Here is a 23,081-nt window from a genome sequence, read left to right as displayed (position 1 = left end):
CTTATAAAGTTGCTGCCAGGGAAATCTAGAGAGCGTATTTAGACTGAGAAAACTGAAAAAGATAGTGCTAAGTTGACTATGATGGGGAGAGCCTTTGAAATCCTTAATGACTTAAAAATATTAAAGATTTTTTGAAGGCTATACATATAAATTGTATATAATTGCAATAATGAAAATAGAAGTGAACATATAGTAGGCAAAAATTGTGGAGCCAGTGCTTCTACTTGAAATGTGCTTTAAAATAATCTTTCATAGTTTAGATTCCTGAAACTTGGTTTTAAAAACAAATTAATTTTTTTTTTTCTTTTTTAAGACTGTTTTAAAGAAGTCATTCATATACGTCTGGACGAACTTCTCATTGTTTTAAAGTCTGTAATGAATAAACATCAGAACCTCAATTCTGTCGATCTTCAAAATGCTGCAGAAATGCTTACTGCAAAAGTGAAAGGTAAGAAAGATTTAAAAGTGGGTTGGTGTGGACAAAAAAGATCCAAGTGATACATTTTCATTCATAATGACCTCAGAGCCATCGCCTCTTAGTTTGTATACTTCAATATTTAATATTCTCACCGTCACACCTAAAGCTCTCTTCCTTTTAAAAATTAAAACTTTGTCAGGAAACACTCTAAAAATACTAACTGAAGTTAAGTAAACTACTGTTTAAAGTTTTTGTTTTTTGAAAGAGTCCATGCTCTTTTGAAGTAAGTTATTAGTGTATAAAATGTCTTTGTTATGTGAGGACAGTTGGTGCTAGAAAATGGTTGTTTGTAGTGACTCCACTTAAAGGAAAGAACCAAACGAAGAAAAAGAAGATTTAATTGGAACCTTATTTGAAATATGAAAAAAAATGAAACAAAAATTGTAAAACAAGTTTATCATATATATGTATGTATGTGTGTGTGTATAAAACACGTCTAAAAAAAATCATGAATTGAGACATTATCCTTTGATGAAATGACTTGCCACCCAAAGATGTTAGAATCTGTTATTCTGGGCCACAGTATATAAGAAGGCCAGAGGGTAAAGGGAGTATTTGAGAAGAGATGAGACTGGAGGCACTGAGTTCAATGAGGAGATTGTTAGAAATAATGGGCTAGATGAGGGTTGACAGTCTGATCCAAGGCAGAAGCTGGGATGTAGTAGAGGTGGAATGTGATTGTTACAGAAGAGGGGATGGATATCGACTTGATGAAACATACCATTGATTGTATGTTAGGAGTTAAGTTGAAGTTTATAGTTGAAGATGAGGACTTGAGAGTTGTTGATATATAGGTGGTAATGAAAGAAGATGACACCAACTCAGGGTGTGCAGAGCAAATAGAGGACTGAGTATGAGATCCCAGGGACAGAGAAGATAGAGGAACCTAAGAAACACCTAAGAAGTAAGGAGATGATTTGTAGAAAGATGTTATGGAATTTAAAAAGTGCAGGTTTCTAAGAAGTAATCGCTAGTGTTAAATGTCACTGATAGGTAGAATGAACTCAAGTAATGTAACTACTTGAAAAAGTGACTCCCATTGGTTTAGTAAGGAAAGGAAAGGCTCCACTGGGGAGAGGGGTTACCTGTCCCGAATCTCCAAGTTCGAAGAGGCATTAACTAGGCTAAAGAGAGTTTCAGGGACTGTGATAGAGGGGCTTGTACAAGAACTCTGGATGTCGAAGAACGTGTTGTGATTGGTGAACATACTCATATCTAGAGAGGGCAAAGAGCAAGTGTCAAGGGATGAGGCAGGAAGAGAAAAAAAATCTTTCAATAAAATATAGTCTATTTACTTAAGAACTTCCTCTTCTACTTTTGACATAGATTTATCATATATATGTGGTTCTCTTTTTTCTGTATTTCAAGAACTGAAAAAAATGGAGATAGCTTTTAATGGGAAAATGGATAACTGCTATTGCGACTTTTTAAAATGTGCTTTAGTAACCAAATTTGTTTTTAAATGGACTGTTTGTAAGTACCATTTAACTTAACTTAAGATAGGGAAATTTGTGTCTATAGATAGTAAAATTTCCATGCTTGGAAATAGCGACCACAGTTCATTCAATTGTTGTCATTAGCTATTGTGTGCAGTCAGGATGTCCTGGGGAAGGAGTGTGCCTGTGTTTAGTTGGTATCCACATTCCAGAAAAAGACTTGAAGAAAGTAGCCTCTCAACTGCCTTAAAGATCTTTTTTTCTTTGAGGTAATGCAATCTTTTGAATATTATTTCCCACTATGATTGTCTTTACCCTTGGGTTTATTATTAGGATTTTACTTTTGTTTTGGATGAAATTTAAAAGGTTACTTTGGAGGGAAACTTATTCTTCACTAGGACTCCCTGAGACTAAAGGTTAGAAACCTTTAAAAACTATGTTTTCTTTGGTGTAAGTTTATTTTTTTTTTAAATAAAACCTTCCCCCACTCTTGTTCTTGAGGTCATCAAAAAATATCATTGATACCCCAAATGAAAAATATTCAGTGACCTAAAAAAATTGAGATTGAATCAGATCTTTTTTAATTCTTACATTTAATGATAATTTAGTTTTCAAACCCCGGAAAGACATAAGGGAAGTAGAAACTATTTTTGAATGTCTGTTCTGTGGCAATCTGAGTGTTTTGCTTAAGCTATCTACTTTAATATTTTCAAAAATACCTATAAAGCTACATTTTTATTTGTTTTAAAGAGGAAAACAGGAAGAAAAACTACTCTATATTAGGATCAGAAAACTGTCAAAAATGTAGAGATTATCTTGTCTCAACCCTTGATTACATTTAGAAAACAACAGTGACCTGACTTGCTTTGGAGGTCTTTACTGTCAAATGCATTTGGCAAGTATTATACCAAACCATAAAAAAAATAAATTAACAAATAAATACAGAATAACTTTAGAATCAGAGAGGTCTAATTTTGTTTGTACTATTACAGATTCGAATGCATGAAATCTATTCACGTCTATGCATAAGTGAGAAATTGGAATTTACCTTTTAATAACTTTAAAAGAAAAATCCTTAGCTCTCCCCCATTCATTCGTATTTCCTGTGTCTCCTCCTGTTTCCAAGCAGGAAGTTCAGTCTGACAAAATATTTGCAATATGGTAAGAGAGATAGAGCCTATTTTTGAAATAAAGAAATCTTCAGTATGAAGGAATTTATTGTGTACTTAGTATTTGTATTTTCATTAGTATTACAGTTATTTTTGTCCATCTTATTTGTAATATAAATTAAAAAGACCGTTTATTTAGGTTTTCATGATCAGTGTTTGCCCTATATTTAAAAATTGGCAAATGAAAAGAAAAATAAGTTTTAATTACACATCCAAAATTATAGAAGCCTTACATTTTCTTTGTTTTGAAAACTTAATTTTTAATAGGCAATTTATTTACACAGTTCATAATGGAGTTGGTAAAAGAGTATACAAATGAGAAGTGTCTTTTCAGTGAAGTGTCTTTCCTACCTCAGACACTTAGTCCATTTTTTTCCCTAGATAAGCAACAGCTCTTACTGGTTTTTGTGTATTTTTTCAGAGACGTATGGCACATATATAAACAAATACATGTTTTCTTTTTTTACCCTCCTTTATACACAAATGGTAGCATTCTGCTCCTTGCTCATTGTTCTGAGTTATCTGCACATAAAGAGTTTCTTTATTCTTTTGTGTTATTTGTTTTGTTTTGTTTCAAAGCTGTATGGTAATCCATTATTTGATGTACTATAATTTATTTAACCAGTTCACTACTAATAGATGTTTGTACTGTTTGCAGTTTTTTTCCTGTTACAAACAACGCTTCAATGAATACCCATGTAAATTCTTAGGTGGATAGTTACTGGATCAGAGAGCATGTGCATTTATATTTTGGATATTGCCAAATGCCCTCTGTAGAGGTTTGCCCTTCCGATAGCAGTGCTGAAAGGCTGATTTCTTGAACCTTTGCCAACAGATCTGGTTACCAAGCTTTATTATCCAGTCTTTATATATCCAGTTATAGTAAAAATTATTATCTCAGAATAGGTTTGATTTGTATTTCCCTCATTTTGGATGTAGTTGAGTGTCTTTTCTTATGTTGTAAAGCCATTTGTACATCTTTTTATGTGAATTGACCCTTTATTCATTTTTTTCTTGATAGTTGTTTTATATTGATTTTTTTGTATTGATTTTTTTGTATAAGTGAAATTAGCCCTTAATTTCAACATAAGGTGTATATTTTCTTTGTTTATCTTTTGATTTACATATGATATTTTGTTTAATTTTTGCTTTTAAATTTATCAATGTCTTGTATGGTTTTTGGGTTTTCGGAATTAGGAAGGACTTCTCTGAGATTATAATAGCATTCGCCAGTGCTTTTTCTTTTAATGTTTTCGTAGCGTCATTTATTAAATAAGCCTTTGATATGTTCTAGAATGTATGTCTAGCTAATTTATCGAATAATTCATTTTTCTTCAATTTGTGATGCCATGTCTATCATAAATACACTAAATTGTCATATAAATTTATATCTGTTTCTGGACCTTATTCTGTCTCATTGATTTGTTTAGTCATATGCCAATACCACACTGTCTTTATTGTACAGTGTATAGTATTTTTTAGTATCTGTGAGGGTAACTCCTCTTTCCATTACTTTTTTGGTTCATGATTTATTTTTTTCATCAGGATTTTTAAAGTAGCATGCCTAGTTCCAAAATATATCTTGGTATTTTGAGTTAAATTTAAAATTAAATTAAGGAGAATTTAATACTTGACATTTCTATCTGAGAATATAGTATGTATTTTAAGTAGTCTTTTGTGTTTCTCAGAAGCAACTTAAAGTTTCCCTTTTGTAAATCTTGTAGCTTTTCTTGTTTTTTCTTTTCCCTAAGCATTTTTTTTCCTGTGCAAATGGTGAGAATTTTCTTCCATTATATCTTTTAATTCGGTGGTTTTCAAACAATCAAACCTGATTGATGGCATTAAGTTAGTGGACTGTGACCAACGCTTTTTTTAAATTTTTTTAATTTTAATTTTAATTTTTTTTTTTTACGCCTACAGCACCTTGTTTTCCTAAGTGGTCTCCCATGCAAGTACTAACTAGGCCTGACCCTGCTTAGCTTCCAAAACCGGACGAGATTGGGCGTGTTCAGGGTGGCATGGCTGTAGACTGTGGCCACCATTTTTAAAATATGAAAAAGAATAGGAAAAAAAAACCCAGAAAGCAGTACTCGTTTTATAAGACTGAAAGTTGTCTCAAAAAACTTTATAGGTGTTATATAACTGATAACTATTATGTGTGTTTGGTATACTTGGTCATGATATAATATGTATTTCTTATTGAAGGTTGTAGTCAAAAAGTTTGAAAGTTACTATTCTAATAAGTTATGTGTATGAAAGCTGTTCATGTGACTTCTTAAAGAGGTACTGTGTCTTGGCACTTATTGTAATTATTTAACAGGAAACCCAAGGGAGACAATTACTTGAACCTTGAGCAAAATTTTGACGAGCTTTGAAGAACGGCTAATAGATGAGAGAGAGTAAAGACAGAGAGACACCAAATTAGCAGGTTGTTAAATAGTCCAGACTAGAGATATAATGTGGCCTTTTGAACTAAGGCAATGGTAGTGGGATTGGAAAGTAAGAAAAAAATATTTTGGAAGTATTTCGAAAGCTAAGCTAATGAGCTAAGGAATGTATGGAAATGAGTAAGCTTGAGGGACAGAGTAGAAGGAAAGATACTCAGTTTAATATATGTTGAGATTGCAGTGCTGATTGGTAGAGACTGGGAAGGAGTGGAAGGAATATATCAAACAGACCAATGGAAATGTGGGTTTGGAGCTCAGAGCTTAAAATTAGACAGGCGGTTTAAGGATTCATTCCCTTAAAGGTACGAAAGTGGATGAGATTCTGTGGGGATAGTGAATAAAGAAGAAAGCCAAGATGAGAAATGCAAGCTGAGTGGGAATGACTATATGAAGTACAAATTGTCTATAGAGAGATATAGAACACGAGGATGCTCATGTTTGCCAATTACCAAGCACTGTAGTCTAGGTGCTTTACAATTTCTCAATTGTTCTTTTCAATAATATGTCATGGTACCTGTGAAGAAATTGAAGTTAGGTGATATATCGAGAGTATCACAGGAAGTGGTAGAGGTCACAGTTTTGAACTCAAGTCTAAAACTCTGAAGCTTTTCTCCTTTTAATTACTATAACACATTGCTTCTAAGTGAGCAGAATACTTCAAGATGGAAGGAAGTAGTTAAAATTTAAAGTAATAATAGCTGACATTATTGAGAATGTACTTACTGTATGCCAGAAACTGTTAAGCTCTTTACATAGATTATCCCACTAATCCTCAGAGTAAATTTTTGAGATCAGTACTATTATATCAGCTCCCAGTTGGCAGATAATGGAGCTGAAACAGAGAAGTTTGTCCAAGGTTGCATACATAGTAAATGGTAGAGATGTTGAGAGTTGCAGAATGGTCAAGTAGGATGAAAACTTAGAAGAAAAGAAGGCCTTCAAGTTTGATTAATAGGAAGTTATTGTTGACAGTGTTACCAGTGGTATTAAATGAAAATAATAACTAACATTTATTGAGAATTTTCATGTAACAGGGTCTGTTCGAAGTTCATTCATTCTTCACAACGGTTTCAAAATACATATTATTCCCATTTTATCAATGAGGAAACTGAGGCAAAGAAGGTTAAGTTACCTAATCTAATAAGAGACAGAGTTAGGATTTAACCAAGGCAGACTGGCCTTGGAACCTATTCCGTAACCAGGGGTCAACAAACTGCCACCTGAGTGCTAAATCTGGCCTGCTGACCGTTTTCATAAATAGGTTTATTGGAACACAGCCACTCTTTATTTGTTTGTATATCATTATATCTCATTTATTTATGTATGGCTCTTTTAGACAGAGTTGAATGGTTGCAATGGACTGTATGGTCTGAAAGGTCTAAAATATTTACTATTTATCCTTTTACAAGAAAAGTTTTCCAACCCTGATAATCATTAACTAGATGAAAAGCTAAATCCGGGTGAATTCAGTCATGACTTATTTGTAGAGGTTCGACAGTAAAAAAATGTTAAAGTAGATTGGGTGGTAGCTTTAAGAAGAAATATGGTAAAATGAAAATTTTTTTCAATTGGGAAAGATTTGAGTACGTTAGTAATGGAAGAAAAAAAAATGTCGATGGAATGGGAGCAAGTGAAGTATGCAGGAGAGAATGGGAAGATTTATTATTGAAAAAGAGCCAGACTTTGCAACACTAAGCAGGAGCAAAAAACAGTGGCATAGGGGGAGATTTTAGAAATATAGAGCTGTTTTGAAGTACAAGCAGGGAATAGGAATTTCTGTTAGATGGCTGTAACCTCATTCAGGTAGGGATGAAGGTAAGGAAAGAAGATGGTTCGAATAATTGTCTTCTCACTGCTCACAATTTTTTTTTTTTAATCTCCTAGTCATGTTTAGTGCTATGAAAAGAATATTCATAGGAAGTAAAGAATAATAATAGGATTTTGGACAGTGTTACAAAGTACTTTTTTCTTTAAAGTCTAAAGTTTGAAAATATGAGTAGGCTTTACATTTTTGCTGGTTTTACATCATAAATTGCTGTTTAGAGTCTCCTTTCCAATGAGATTTAAAAAACAGCTTTATTGACGTATTATCGACATAACTGCACACATGTAAAGGGTACAGTTTAATCAGTTTTCACATGCGTGTTCTTATGAAACCATCACAATCCATATAATGGGTATCCTTTTGTAATCCCTACCCTCTGTACCCCGCTTTCACTAATTTTGATAAGTTGTGTTTTCATTTTCATTCTGTTCAAAATATTTTCTAATTTCCCTTTTTCCTCTTTGACCGATAGGTGATTTAGAAGTGTGTTTTTTAGTTTTTTAATATTTGGGGGTTCTCTAGAGATCTTTCTGTTATTTCTCATTTAATTCCATCTAGTCACAGAACATATTTTGAGTCCTTTCAAACCCATTGAGATGTGTATTATGGCCTATAATACAGCAAATATTTAGTTGGCACTTGAAAAGAACATGTTATTTTGCTGTTCTGTAATTTTCCATCTAGTCAAGACAGCTGATAGTGTTGTGAAAGTCTTCCATGTCTTTACTCATTTTCCCTCTATGTATTGGGTCCGTTTTTGAGAGAGTTATTGAAAACTGCTGTCACTGAATTTGTTTCTTTCTCATTGCAGTTCTTAGTTTTTTCTTCATCCATTTTGAAGTTTTTACTAGGTGCATAAATAAGATTGTTATATCTTGATAAATTGACTCCTTTATCATTATGAAATGACCTCTGTTCCTGATAGTTTCGCTTGCTCAGAAATCTGTTTTGTGTGATATTAGGCCATAAGCCGGGGCCATTTGTGGAGCTTGCCATGTTTGTTTCTTGTCTGTCAGGATTCCTGTTCTTTTTGCCTGATAACCAGTGTCTTGAAACTGTTGTTTCATATATTTTGTATGGGTTCCTTTTAGTTGTTTCAGAAAGAAGTATAAGACTGTTTTTCTGTCTTGGCCAGAGCAGAAATCCAAAAATATTTTTAAAATTAGTTATGGTGGTTCTTAAGTTTTTCTTTTTTGTTTGCATAAGGAATACTTAGAAGAATCTGATGGAAGGTGTGGACCTTTGCCCCTCATATCTACAAAGGCTTATACATGTAAAATCTTGGTTGTCACTTCATGAGGTTTATAGGCTAGAGGTTTAATTCATCTCTGCTTAGGAATCCTTGCTTTCCAGAAAGCATTTTCAACCCTAGTTGCACATTATAATCACCTGGGTGAGCTTTTTAACAAATAATCTGTGCTTCACTCAGACCTATGAAATCTCAGTCTTCAATGGTGGGATCTAGACTTTGTTTTTAAATCTCCCTAGGTAATTCTAATGTGTAGCCAAGCTTAAGAACAACTCTGTTTTAAGGCAAAGAATGGCTTCCTCTCTTCTCGGTTTCTATACCTTCCCTTTGTTGGCAAGGATCCTAGGGAGGGATGGTGGGACACAGGGAACCAGTTGCTTCTTAAATTCAACCTGAGTAGAATCAGGTTACTTTTTCAAAATGGCCAATTCTACCTTCAGATTTTGTCTTGGTGAATTGTATCTGGATATTTAACATAGGTGCATACAGAGAATAAGAAACCTTTTTCAGTTATGTTTCATAATTTGCTTTAACAAAATGCAAAACATTAGAATATCTGTATAGTAAATGTGGACCTCAGAATGCAAGAGCCTATAAGAAATAAGGCTATAAAAAAATAGGAGTTTAAATTTTTTTAAAGCATTGGGTATTTTTTGTGTGATATGCTTTGGATATAGGTTTTAGGTGATGTCATATATGTATATATGACTTCAATTATTGGTAATCCATAGTGAAAAATGTACTTAAGTTAGCCACAGTGCATTTAGCTGTTTTTAAAAAATGCCATAAAGCAATAAGCAAGAGAAAATAGTACAGAACACTCTTAATGAGAGAGGTCTGGTGTAACACGGACTCTGTGACTCCAAGACTGATTGATTTCACATTGAGTCACTTCTTAGTTGTGTCAAATTATGTAATGCATGTAGTCGTCAGTTTGGAATGCTAGCCACTTTTATGAAAGCTGATTCTTTTATATAATTTCTTTAATGAAAAACTTGAACATCATATCCATTTTGTATTAAGCTGTTCAGTTTCTGAATCTTCTATTGCTTCTGTAAATAATGGTGGATTTTTAAGAGATTAAATGACTTTATATAAATCTAGTTTAAAATATTTTCTCCCTCATTTATTGTAACAAACCTTTCCCTATAGCTGTGAACTTCACAGAAGTTAATGAAGAAAACAAAAACGATCTCTTCAGGGAAGTGTTTTCTTCCATTGAAACCTTGGCCTTTACCTTTGGGAATATGTAAGTAGAGGACTGTCATTTAAAGAAATTTGGGCCTAGGTTTCTCATGAGAGTATGTCACAGTATTCAGTTAAGTAAAGTATTAACCAATGTAAAATATTATCACAACTTTAGAAAAGCTACATTCTGTGTTGTTTATTACTATATTGGAGGAGTCTTAATAGCTGTTAAGAAGTAACATTCATTTGCAAGTGACTGTGGTTTATGTGAATAGATTCCTAGGAATTTTTTTCTAACAGTCTTAGTGAAAAATATTTGTTTGGGATGACATGTTGAATGTAAAGCCCGTTGACAGAGCAATGTAGTGACTTGTCTTTTTTATTTGTTTCTTTTTCCTTTTTAACCTCCCTGGATAGCCTGACAAACTTCCTTATGGGAGATGTAGGTAGTGATTCGTTATTGCGACTGCCTGTTTCTCGGGAAAGTAAGGTAGGCCAAGTGTGAAAACAAAGACTTTAATATTTTTAACTTAATATTTCAGTAATTTCCTAATCTTAATCTCAGCATTACTCTTCACTAGTTTTGAGTTTAGCGAGAAAAACAGATCAGTTCATTTCTAATATGATCATTTATGGTCAGTTTCTAGAGAAAAATTTATAGTTTTTAAGAGGATCTAACATTTAAAAGAACATATCTGATAATTTTATAGTGTCTTATATAATGAAACTATATGTCATGTGGTCCAACATTTTAGTAAGTAATTCTTAACCATTTTCCCTCCTGACATTGTCACAGATCTTACAGACTGGTGGCAACCTAGAAAAATAATGCAAGAAGCAAATTCTATGGTTTGTTACCTTAGAACACTTAATAACAGGCCTGTAGGTCTTAATTATCCGTAAGAGCATCTCTATTAATATGTGAGAGGATTAGGGTTTTGATTCCTAATTGGAAGAAAAATTTTATGAAATGATAGAACATGAGGAACATGTAGAATATTTCTTTAAAGATATAAGTAGTGGTAATATTTTAATTTAAATAAATTTTTTTCATCAAATGCAAGATATTTAAACAAATTGCATTAGGAACATATGTTGATCATTTGCTGTTAAAGATGATAAAATCTAAAAAAGGATTTCAACAAATATTTGGAAATGGGCCAAGTACTTGTATTATATCAAAATAATATAAAAGCTTCAGGTCTTTCTTAAAACAATACAAAATATGAATGACTACTTAAGGCATTTGTTACACATACTACGATACTGAGAAAAAAATTTGACTATTTCTGAAGTCATCCATTGATGAATCATGGAGGATAGTGTATAAACCATATCAGAATGATGAAGAATTTTAAGGTCTTTAAATATTTTGCTATCATTCACAACTTTTCCTCAATGGTATCTTTTCAGATTTGCGTGAATTCAGAAGATGTAATAAAAATTATGTCTATGTGACAGGGCTCTAAACAATTTAAAATTTAGGTGTGAATCATGTTTCCTGTTCCTGTGCTTCTATTGTACACACATATTATACTTAAGGAAAATACTTTTTCCTTTTTTATCTTTTGCACCTTTTTTTCCTTTTTGCAATTTTTAATTTACCCTGGAGATTGAAATAAAGTTGATGATATAATACTACTAATGAAATAAAATTATTTTGTTTGAGAAGAGTTTTGAAAAATATCTTCAAATATAATAGTTGCCATTTATTAACAGTGCTTATTATTACTATGTACTGTGCAAAGCCTGTATCATCTCAGTCCTTAAAATAGCCTTGTGAAAGTGGTGTTCTTATTCCCATTTTACAGAAGGGCAAACCAAAGTTAAGTGAGCTTAAATATGTAGCACCACAGTATCATACAGCTAATAAGTGGTAGACTTGGACTTGAAACCCAGGACTCTGTGATCCCTCTTGCATTGAATACCTGCATACTCTCTATTGCCCAATTAAATAGATGAAATTTGTCTGAGATTTTACAATTTTGGTAGATAATGTTTTCCTGCACTGTCTAATAAGGTATCCTCTTGTCACATGGAGCTCTTTAAATTTAAATTAATTATAATAAATAAAATTAAAATTTTACTTTTCAGTTACATTAGCCATGTTTCAAATGCTCAAATAGCTACATGTAGCTAGTTAGCTACCTTATTGAACAGTGCAAATATAGAACATTTCCATCATCATAGACAGTTCTGTGCTATGCTCTCTAATAGACTTTCAGAGAAAATGCTTGTCACTTAATAAAATGGTAAAAGATGGCTGGAAGAAATATAAGTCTTTGTCTTCTATTTAGATAGCAATCTATTTAGATTGCTTCTATAACTTCCTGGCTGATATTTTTGAGATCTGCAGAGTTTAAAGTTTTAAATGGATTTATTAATGTTAACTAATGCTGTTAGTAAACAATGAGGTTATTCATTCTTGGACCTTGAGAACTGCTCTTGTAAAAAGCTATATAATTCTTATAAAATGTTCTGGCATTTAAACACAGTTCTCAGGCTCTTTGAGTTCTAAATACTTGAAATTCTTTAGCAGGAATTATGTCAGAGTAACAAATTAGAGTAAAAAAAATCTGAAGCAAAGATCTGTTACCTTCTGTTCTAATCTTAAATTTGTTATCTTCCATGTTGTAAGTCTTTTGAAAATGTTTCTGTGGAATCAGTGGATTCATCCAATGAAAAAGGTAATGCTTAAAGGTACTTAAAACTTTTGTCAAAATTTTTGCAGTTACTTTTGATAAATGTTTTGAATTTTGATAAATGTTTCGAATCTCTTCTTGCTTAGAAAACTAATGTATTCATTTTAACATAAACTGATATATAAAGTTTTTCATAAAAAAAACTTAAGGAAGAAAACCTGCTAGAGCAGATAATGTGATAGAGATTGCTCAAGAATTGTATAGGGCTTGTAACTTCATGAATAATAGAAATACACATTAAGATAAAAAAAATATAGTATAATTTGAAACCATTTTAAGTTTAAACTGTGACCCTTTAATTCTAAATTTGTTACTTATATTTTTCATTGAAGAGCATCTTAGGATTTGAATGCTTCTTGGTTTTGAGTTACGTGATCATTAATCTATACTTGCCTTAATATTTTTATTTTCAGGAAATTTTTCTCCTATAGAACTAGACAGCATGCTGTTAAAGAACACTGACTCTATAGAACTGGCTTTGTCATATGCTAAAACATGGTCAAAATACACCAAGAACATAGTGTCATGGGTTGAAAAAAAGCTTAACTTAGGTAAGTGGCCCTTTAGGGGCATCTGATTAACTTTGGAATGTAAGAACTAAATTGTTTACAATTAATTTTCTATAGACTATGAGTAATATGATTCCAAGATAGTAGCTGTTTCATTGTAGTGAATAAAATTGTTTATTTTTTCCTCTCGAAATAGGAAAGACTCTTCTTACAGTGAATGTACTTATTAAACATTACTGTAAGACAACCAACAAATAGTATACTGTCTTTGCCTTTAAAGAAGTCTAGTGGGTGAAAAGAAATATAATTAGACAATATGGTAAAGGGACTTAAAAACAATAGATGTATGAGCTTTCTTAATACCTAATATTTTGCCAGGGTTTATGGTTGACAAAATGCTTTCACATCCACTATCTCATTTAATCTTACCAAAACCCTGGTAAGTAAGCAAGACAAGAATTATTAACCCCATTATACAGGTGAGGCAAACAAGATAGGTGATGTGCTTAAGGTCAGATCTCAGGCTTGCCTAAAATCACATAGCGGTAACTGGAAGATTATCGAATTTACCCAAAGCCCGTCTTTCTACTACATTATTTGCTCCTAATAGGGAATGCCCATCAGATTTACCTGAATAGCCTTATGAAAAGGACAAAACATAGGCCTAGGTCCCATCCACCAGAGAGGTGAGGTCTAAGCAAGTGTATTTTGAAAGTTTCCCAGTTGATTTTGACAAACACTTCCGATGAGGAATCATAGCATATCACAATGTGAGCTAGTATTCGTGATCACTTTTTAATTGGGGTATTACAAATAATTTTAGAGTATCAAGGGGAAAAATAAGTTAATTTTATCTTCTAATTCCTTCTTTGACCTTTTCAGAATTGGAGTCCACTAGAAATATTGTCAAGTTGGCAGAGGCAACTAGAACTAGCATTGGACTACAGGTAAGTGTTCAGTGAACTCCTAGGGTTCTATACCATGATGAGCTCCTGATTGTACCCTGCAAAATCAAAACATTTCATAGTTATATAGAAAGTAATTTAAGTGCTAACATTTTTATTCACAAAATAAAATCCTTTTGAATTTACCTGGATGCCTATTATGAAAAAACGAGGAAATTCACAATTATATATGAATGTTGATAATCTTGTTAGCTACTAATTTTGCTAGTTTAATAATTAATTATAATTAATTTTCTTCAATATTTTCCACATAGTCATATTTATAACTAATCATTTTTCTTTAAAAAAATTAGAAACTTAAAATTTCTCTTTTTGAAGAATGAGGAGTCTAGAATTCTAGTGCCATTTCTGTTGGAAAATTTACTTTTCAATTTTAAATTCTAGGAGTTTATGCCACTGCAGTCTCTATTTACCAGTGCTCTTCTTAATGACATAGAGAGCAGTCACCTTTTACAACAAACAATTACAGCTCTCCAAGCCAACAAATTTGTGCAGGTAAAAATATATGTGTATAATACACATTTTTTAAACAACTGCATTGCATACCTTTAGAAAACAGCTTTTTTTTTTTCTTTTAAAAAAATATCCTTAATAGCCTCTACTTGGGAGGAAAAATGAAATGGAAAAACAAAGGAAAGAAATAAAGGAACTTTGGAAACAGGAGCAAAATAAAATGGTTAGTATTATAATCAAGTTTTATCTACTTGTTTATGGATACCTAAAGTCATCTGCTGTATATAAGCACCTACCCTGAGAAGATGCATACCTTACTCTGTAGTTTTTCTAAAATGTTATATTAACTATCTTGCTGAATATTCATGCTAAAGTAATGTATTTATTATGTATTTAATAATACTTTTTTTTCTGTGTAGCTCGAAACAGAGACTGCTCTTAAAAAGGCAAAATTGTTATGCACACAACGTCAAGATGAGTATGAAAAAGCAAAATCTTCCACATTTCGTGCAGAAGAGGAGCATCTGTGCTCAAGTAGTGGATTAGTAAAAAATCTCAACAAGCAGCTAGAAAAAAAGCGAAGGCTGGAAGAGGAGGCTCTTCAAAAAGTAATGATTTTTCTTTGTTATTTGCAAGTTAATTAGCAATAATCTGGGAAGGCTTTGGTTCTCAGCTTTAACATGCATCAGGATCACTGGAAGGCTTGTTGAAACAAACTGCCGGGCCCTTTCTCTAGATTTTCTAATATAGTAAGTCTAGTGTTAGCCCTAGACAACTTGCATTGCTAACAAGTTCCCAAGTGAAGCTGCTACTGCTGCTGGTGGGGATCCACACTTTGAGAACTACTATGCTACGAGACTTTTGCTTATCTTTCGAATTTTGGCGTTTCTTTGTGAAAGAAGTATCTTAGAGAAGTCAATATTTTTGACTTCATTGTTTAGAAAGTTCACGCTTTAGGCACCTGTGTGTAGATGTGATAGCAAGGCTAGGCTGAAACTTTGTATATTATTTATGAAATATAATTTGATAAACAAATTCTGTAAGAAGGTTATATAAACATAGTAAATGTAAATAGAAAATACTGTTAAATAGAAGTGACTATTTATTTAATAGACAAACATTATATTAATTCTAAGTGGTACTTGAGTATCCATGAAAGTCAAGTACCCTTGAGTCACTGACCAAAACAAATTGTTATCTTTAGAAATATTCTACTTAAAATATAGACTATTTCAGAATTTTTGTGCATTAAGTCTTTTCAATTATTTCAATTGAGCTATACTACAATAAGTATTTGTTTTAAAATATAGATTCTAGTGACTAGTGTTAATTTTTGTGTGGTATTCCCGAAGGTAGAAGAAGCAAATGAACTCTACAAAGTTTGTGTGACAAATGTTGAAGAAAGACGAAATGATCTGGAAAATACTAAAAGAGAAATTTTAGCACAACTCCGGAAACTTGTTTTCCAGTGTGATCTTACCCTTAAAGCTGTAAGTACTTTCTTCAGTGTTTTGAAGAGGGGAAAAAAAAAAGAGTCTGCATATCTGCAAAAGGGAGAGGGATGTTCGATGAGTCATGATTCTTATGAGATTTAATTTCTGAGGTTAATGGAGCATTTAGAGTTTGAAAATTGACTTTCAGTTTTTAATAGTGTTATATGGTTTGAGTTACATTTTTTATCTGGTCCCCTCCCCCCCACACACCCTGTGGATGGATGATTTGTTTGATTAAAATTGAAGTCAGACATTTTGAAATTGCCTCTAAGCCATTGTCTTAATTTGGTTGGCAAAATGGATTTGACCCCTGAAACTTCTGTCAGCACTATGAGATATATTCTTCAAACTTTGGGTAAACTAAATATTAAAATTGAACCCAGTGATTTATTTGAAAACAAAACAATTCTGCCCTCAAGTGTTTGAATTTGCCTCTTTAAAATAGTTTTTGTAAAAAATTTACAAAAAATTTTCCTTTTTTTGGTATACATTTCTTGAGTTTTAACACATGTATAAATTTGTGTAAACGCCACCACCACAATCGGGATTCAGAACAATTCCATTACTCCAAAAAAATTTCTTTGTTCTGCCCCTTTGTAGTCAAACTCTCCACCCTCCCCTAACCCCTGGCAAGTATTGATATGTTCTCCACTTTTATGGTTTGGTGTTTTCCAGAGTGTCATAGCAGCGAAATCACAATAGTGTGTATGTAACTTTTGGAGACTGGCTTCTTTTACTCAGCATTAATGCCTTTGAGATTTCTCAGTGTTATCTATGAATCAATAGTTTATTTATTCTTATTGCTGAGTAGTAATTCATTATATCAATGTACCTCGATGTTTATCCATTCACCAGTTGGACATTTGCGTTGTTTTCAGTTTTGAGTGATTGTGAATATTTGTTTACAGGTTTTTATGTGAACATAAGTTTTCATATTTTTAGTGTAAATACCTAGGAGTGAGATTACTGGGTGGTATGATAAATGTCTATTTAACTTTATAAGAAATTGCCATACTGTTTTCCATAGTTACCATAACATTTTTCACCAGCAATGTATGAAAGTTCCAGTTATTCTGCTACCTTGACAGCACATGTCTGCTGCTGTTTGTAGGTTTTAGCTTTTCTAATAGGTAGGTAGTGGTAGTGGTCTTAATTTGTGTTTCTAAAACGACTAATGATAGTGAGCATCTTCTCAGGGGCTTATATGCAATCTGTATTTTGCCTATTTTTAAAAATAGTTGTTTGTTTTCTTGTCGAGCTTACATACATTGGTTTCCAGTCTAAAGTTTCTTATTATTCTTTTGGCAGTGTCTTTCACAGAGCAAAAGATTTTAATTTTGATGGGGTCTAACTTATCAATTTCTTCTTTTATGGATTACGCTTTGGTATTATATCTAAGAGTGCTTTACCTAATCCAAGGTCATAAAGACTTTTATGTTTTCTACTAAAAATTTTATAGTTTGACTTTGATATATGATCCATTTCGAGTTATTTTTTATATAAGGTGTGAAGTATAGGTCGAGGTTTATTCTTTGCATTCAGGTGTTATATTAAAATTATACCCACTGGATTTTAATTTATGGAGATGACTGAATGCTGACTTTGAGAAGTCAATGCTATTGAAAGATGAGTTACTTACATTTCCCGAGAGACAGGGACATGCTTATGCCACACAGGGCCACAGGAGAAATACCAGGTTTGGTCAAGGAGAGTAAGAGTAAGGGGAAAGCTGAATATAGAGCTTTTATTGGGGTTTCCAAAGAAAAGGCAAGATAGGGCAAGATAACCAATATAGGATTGGCTATTTTGAATAATTCCAGTGGGCTTTAGGGTATAGGGATGGTCTCTAGTTGCTTGGTACCTGTGATGATATATAGCAGGAGAAAATGTTGGTTTGGCATGTGAAACTTAGATAATGAGGTGGTTGGAGTTCCATAGGAAAGACGCGCTCCCCAACTAAGAGGTGGCTAGCCCTGGGAGGGCTAGCAAGCTTTTTAAAATGTCAAAACATAAAATACAGAAAATAAAAAACAATTAATAGAGGTACCCACTTGTTCTAATACAATTTGCTGAAAGTATTGTGTCATCTCCATTGAATTACCTTTGTATCTTTGTCAAAAATCAATTGACCATATTTTTGTAGGTCTTATTTCTACAGTCTGTATTTTGTTCCATGGATGAATGTGTCTATCCTTTTGCCAAAACTGTACTGTGTTGATTACTCTTGCTTTAAAGCAAGTCTTAAAAACACTCAGGTTGCATGAGTCTTTCAACTTTATTCTTTTTAAGAATTGCTTTGAGTATTTAAGATCCTTTGACTTTCCATAAGAATGTTGGAATCAGTTTGTCTGTGTCTACAAAAAAAATCCTGTTAACATTTTGATTGGGAGTATATTAAATCTTAGCTCAGACTGGGGAGAATTGACTATATATGTAGCATTTTAACTCCATAGAGTTGTTCAATCCATGAACATAGTATGTCTCCCCATTTATTTAGGTTTTTGATATATTTTTATCAGCATTTATAGTTCTCAACATGTAAGTCTTTACATGTTTTGTTAGATTTAAATTTATATGTATGTGTGTTTATTTGGGGTCTATTGTGAGTGTGATCAATTGTTTACTACATAGTGATATAGACACATACACATAATTAAAATGAAATACAAGAGATTATACACATATATAATTTATGTGTGCATGTATCTATACACACATACACACATATTTATTTAATTTCAAAGTCCAGTTGTTCATTGTTAGTATTTAGAAATACAATTTTTGTGTGTTGATCTTACAGCCTTGCTAAACTCACTTATTAGTCTACGAGCTGTTTTGTTGTCATTGATTGGGGTTTTCTACATAGAAAATCGTGTTATGTGCAAATAGGAACAGTTGTATTTCTTCCTTTCCAAACTGTATTTCTTTTATCTCTTTCTCTGATTGCACTGGCTTGGACTTCCAGTTTATTATGGAATAGGAGTCATGAGAGAAGACATCCTTGCCTTATTCTTGATCTTATGGGGAAAGCACTTAGTCTTTCCACATTAAATATGATGATAGCTGTAGGTTTTTTGAAGACATCCTTTGTCAGGTTAAGGAATTTCCCCCCTTTTTCTGGTTTGCTGAGGGTTTTATCATGAAGTTGTTGGATTTTGTCAAATGATTTTTATACCATTTGATTGATGCGATCATGTAGTTTTTCTTTTTCAGTGTGTTTATATGTTGGATTATGTAGATATTTGAGTGTCGATTTAGCTTTTATTCCTGGCATAAGCCTCTCGGTAGTGATGCCTTGCTCCTTTTACACATTGGTATCAGTGATTCTGGCCTCATAAATTGAATTGGGAAGTGTTTCTTCCTATTCTATTTTTTGGAAGAAATTGTATAGGATGGGTGTTATTTCTTTAAATGTTTGGTGACATTTCTTGGTGAAAGCAGTTGAACTTAGAGTTTTCGTTTTTCAGAAGATTTTTTACTATATATTCCATCTCTTTGATATAGGTCTAATTGAGTTAAATATTTCTTTTGGGGTGAATTTTTGGTAGTTTGTGGCTTTCATGAAATTGGTCCCATTCATCTAAGTTGTCAAATTCGTGTGCATGGAGTTGTTAATAATATTCCCTTATCCTTTCAGTGTCTCAGTGGGCTAGAATGATATGCTCTCTTTCATTCCCGATATTGGTAATTTGCCTTCCACCACCCCCCTCTCTCGTTAACCTGGCTAGAGGTTTATAAATTTCATCGATCTTTTCAAAGAAACAGCTTTCGATTTTATTGGTTTTCCTCTTTTTTAAAAAAATTATTTATGCTTCCTTTGGGTTTATTTTGCTTTTGTTTTTAGTTACTTGAAGGCAGAAGCTTTGATTGTTTGTCAAGATCTCCCTGCTTTTTTAAATACAAATATTATTTAATTTTCCCTCTAAGCACTGCTTATCCGCATCCCACAAATTTCGAATTATATATTTCCATTCTTGTACAGTTCAAAATATTTTCTAATTTCCTTTGAGACTTTATCTTTGACCTTTGGATAATGTAGAAGTTTGTTGCTTAATTTCCAAGTATTTGAGGATTTTCTGAATATCTTCCTGATATGATTTCTAGTTTAATTCTTTTATGCTAAGAGAAATACTTTGTACGATTTTGATTCTCTTAAATCTGTTATGGTTCGTTTTATGACCCAGGATATGGTCTATCTTGGTTAATGTTCTGTATATGCACTTGAAAAGAATGTGTATCCTGCTGTTGTTGACCAGAGTGTTCTGTAAATGTCAGTTAGTTCCCATCAGTTTGTGTTATTTCTTCTATATCCTTGATGATTTACTTTTTACTGTTCATTACTGAGAAAGGAGTTTTGAAGTCTTCTACATATTGTATATTTTTAGTTCTATCAGTTTTTGCTTTATGTGTTTTGAAACTCTGTCAGATGCTTATACATTAATGATTGTTGTATATTCTTGGTGAATTGATCCTTTTATCCAATGAAATGTCCCTTTATCTTGGTAATTTTCCTTGTATTTTAATGTACCTTATTTAATATTGATATAGTTATTTCAGTTTTCTTTTGATTATTTTTAACGTAGTATATCTCTCTTCATTTTCTTTTAACTTTCTCATTATATTTAAAATGAATTTCTTATATAGCATATAGTTGTCTTGATTTTTTAAAAATCTATTTTGACAGTCTGTATCTTTTAAGTGAACTATTTAGACCATTTATATTTGATATAGAAATTGTTCAAATTTAGGTCTACTATTTCATTATTGATTTTCTGTTTGTACTTTCTGTTTTCCTTCATCTGTTTGCCTTTAGCTGCCTTATTTTAGATAAATTGATAAATTTTTAGAATTATATTTTAATTTATCTAGTTAATTTATCTAGTATAGATTTAATTTAATCTGTTTTTATTTATCAGAATGATAGTTTCATTTATCTAAAGTGTTTATTTACATTTTAATTTATCTATTAGTTTTTTAACTATATCTCTGTGTAGTTTTGTTTTAATGGTTGCACCTAGGGATAGACCTCTCCCTTTCAGAATCAGAATGTGCATTTTGAACAAGATCCCCCGCGTGATTCATTGGCACATTAACTTTTCAAACACTTGTTTAGGGAACTTATAAGTTACTTGATCAAGGTCGTCCAGTTATATAAATTGTAAAGCTGGGATAAGAACCTGGTTGAATGACTTTAGAGCCTTTGCTCTTAAATACTGTGCTGTCTTGCTTAATGATTATTCAGTCTGGGTTTGAACAACTCCAAAATTAGTATGATGTTTATATTGAGCTAAAAAAAAAATCTGTTTCCCTGTGTACCTCTCTACTTTACTAATATAACTCCTCTTCTACAAGACTACATTTTAAATATTTAAAGATAATTACTATCTTCCTTCCCTGGGTTTTTCCTCCACATTAAACACCCCCAAATCTGATTACTTTTCTTCATATAACATGATTTTAAGTTCTCTTTTGAGAGAAACTTTTCCTGTTAATTTGAAATTGTGAAAAATTTTTCACCAGCTGTCAGAAAAATTTATGTTAATCTAGGTGCCAGTGTACTAACTAAAAATTAGATGTTAGTGATAAAAGGTGGCCATAGACTTGGAAGTCCTGTGTGGTTGAGTGAGCAATACCAGAAAACGTGCAGATTGCAGTATGACCTTGACTAATAATATTTTCTACTACTATTCATTTGGTCATTTCCCATTTATGACGTATTTGGGACACTATGCTACACATTGGAGACCTAGAAGAAAAAGACTAATAAGCCCCTGACTCACAAAGAGGTTGAAGGACAAAAGGGTCTAGAAACATCATGATTTTTTAGATACCTATGAGCCACCCGCCAGCTAAGATGCCCAGCAACTCCTGCAGGATCTACCTCATGGAGGCCTTACTTGTTAGCATTTCTGTTAAGGGAGCAAGAAGGCTGAATGATTGAGAGAAAAGAGATTTCAAGATGGGGCTTCCTATATATATTATTGCTTAAGTTTTTTATTATTAATAAATACCTAGAGACGAATATTCAGCAGATGAATTTATTAATGCCTGTTGCTATTCATTTGGCTTTTCAAATTATTGGTGTTTTTAACTAGATTTATAAAATTTATTAAAAAGTATTACAAATAAGTAGTTAAACTTTAGGATCAAGAGAGTAAGTTCAGTTTACCATTAAGTGGAGAATTCCCTGATCATAGCTAGTTGCTAGATTTAGGTTTTACTATCTGCAGTTTGAATTTCCTTTATTTCTTGAAAGAATTAAATAAGCTATTCTGTTGGTGCACTTTTCAAATACTATTTGTGCTGAGTTTTAGTTATCTTAGAGGAATGCCTGTTTACCTCGGAAAGGACTTAGAGGCTAATCATAAGCTCAGCATATCGTCTGGTATATCAAGAGAGATGAAGAGGAAACATGGCAGTGTTTGAAATAACATTAAGCCAGTCAAATTTGGCATTCATTCACATTCTCAGCACAGGAGCCACTGGCATTTTAAAAAATAAATCAGATCATGTTATAGCTTTTAATACTTTAAAACTCCCCACTGGCTTTCCTTGTACCTAAATCCAGACTCCTTAATGTGATTTAGATGACTGCTTCCCTTTCTGGCTCCACCTCTTTCATTGTGCTACAGCCATATTGACTTTCATCTGTTTCTTGAGCCCAACAAGCTCTTTTCCAGTCACTCTTGTCCTAGAGTCTTTTGTCTGGGTTGGTCTTCTCCCTAAAACTTTGCATTGACTTGCTCTTATATCAGGTCTCAGTTCTAATGCTGCCTCCTCAGAGAGGCCTTCATTAACCTACCATGTCAAAAATACCCTTCCACAAGCACATACCTGGCCATATTCCATAACTTAACAATCTTATATAGTAGTATTAGCAGTTTTCAGTACCAGAAATTATCTTATTTACTTTGTTCTCTCTTCAGTGCCACCCTCAGGAGAACATAAACTCTATGAGGACTGGAATCTCACCTGTTTGTTTACCATAGCATACCCAAAGCCTAGGTTTTTGTGAACATTGGTTAATTCATGTAAAGTTTCAGAATGCATCTGGTATATTGTAAACACCCCTCAGTTGCTATTATTGTTGTTACTGTAAGCAGTAGTAGTAGTGAGAGTTATGTTTAGGCATTTGTAGAAATTCAGTGGAATAATATATTTTGAATA

General features: G+C 32.6%; 1 protein-coding gene and 1 pseudogene across 6 annotated transcripts in view; one reads left to right on the top strand and one right to left on the bottom strand.

Annotated features, from left to right (window-relative positions):
- ARHGAP29 (Rho GTPase activating protein 29) overlaps positions 1–23,081 on the top strand; it is a 64,461-nt gene that overhangs the window by 24,971 nt on the left and 16,409 nt on the right. For 5 of the 6 annotated variants that reach the window (XM_039874798.1, XM_039874799.1, XM_039874796.1 and 2 more), the window contains 10 exons: positions 314–448; positions 9,757–9,853; positions 10,210–10,282; positions 12,431–12,479; positions 12,908–13,045; positions 13,886–13,950; positions 14,353–14,463; positions 14,564–14,644; positions 14,841–15,029; positions 15,774–15,911. In XM_039874798.1, coding sequence (XP_039730732.1) covers positions 314–448; positions 9,757–9,853; positions 10,210–10,282; positions 12,431–12,479; positions 12,908–13,045; positions 13,886–13,950; positions 14,353–14,463; positions 14,564–14,644; positions 14,841–15,029; positions 15,774–15,911 — 1,076 coding nt within the window. Of the gene's footprint in view, positions 1–313; positions 449–9,756; positions 9,854–10,205; positions 10,283–12,430; positions 12,493–12,907; positions 13,046–13,885; positions 13,951–14,352; positions 14,464–14,563; positions 14,645–14,840; positions 15,030–15,773; positions 15,912–23,081 lie in introns of those variants that run through there. The other variant, XM_039874802.1, reaches the window with a different exon arrangement.
- LOC120612372 (uncharacterized) lies at positions 4,995–5,113 on the bottom strand (annotated as a pseudogene).

Source organism: Pteropus medius, unplaced genomic scaffold (genome assembly GCF_902729225.1).
Source record: "Pteropus medius unplaced genomic scaffold, Ma_sr-lr_union100, whole genome shotgun sequence".
Lineage (NCBI taxonomy): Eukaryota > Metazoa > Chordata > Mammalia > Chiroptera > Pteropodidae > Pteropus > Pteropus medius.
This window is presented reverse-complemented; position numbering and strand designations above follow the sequence as displayed.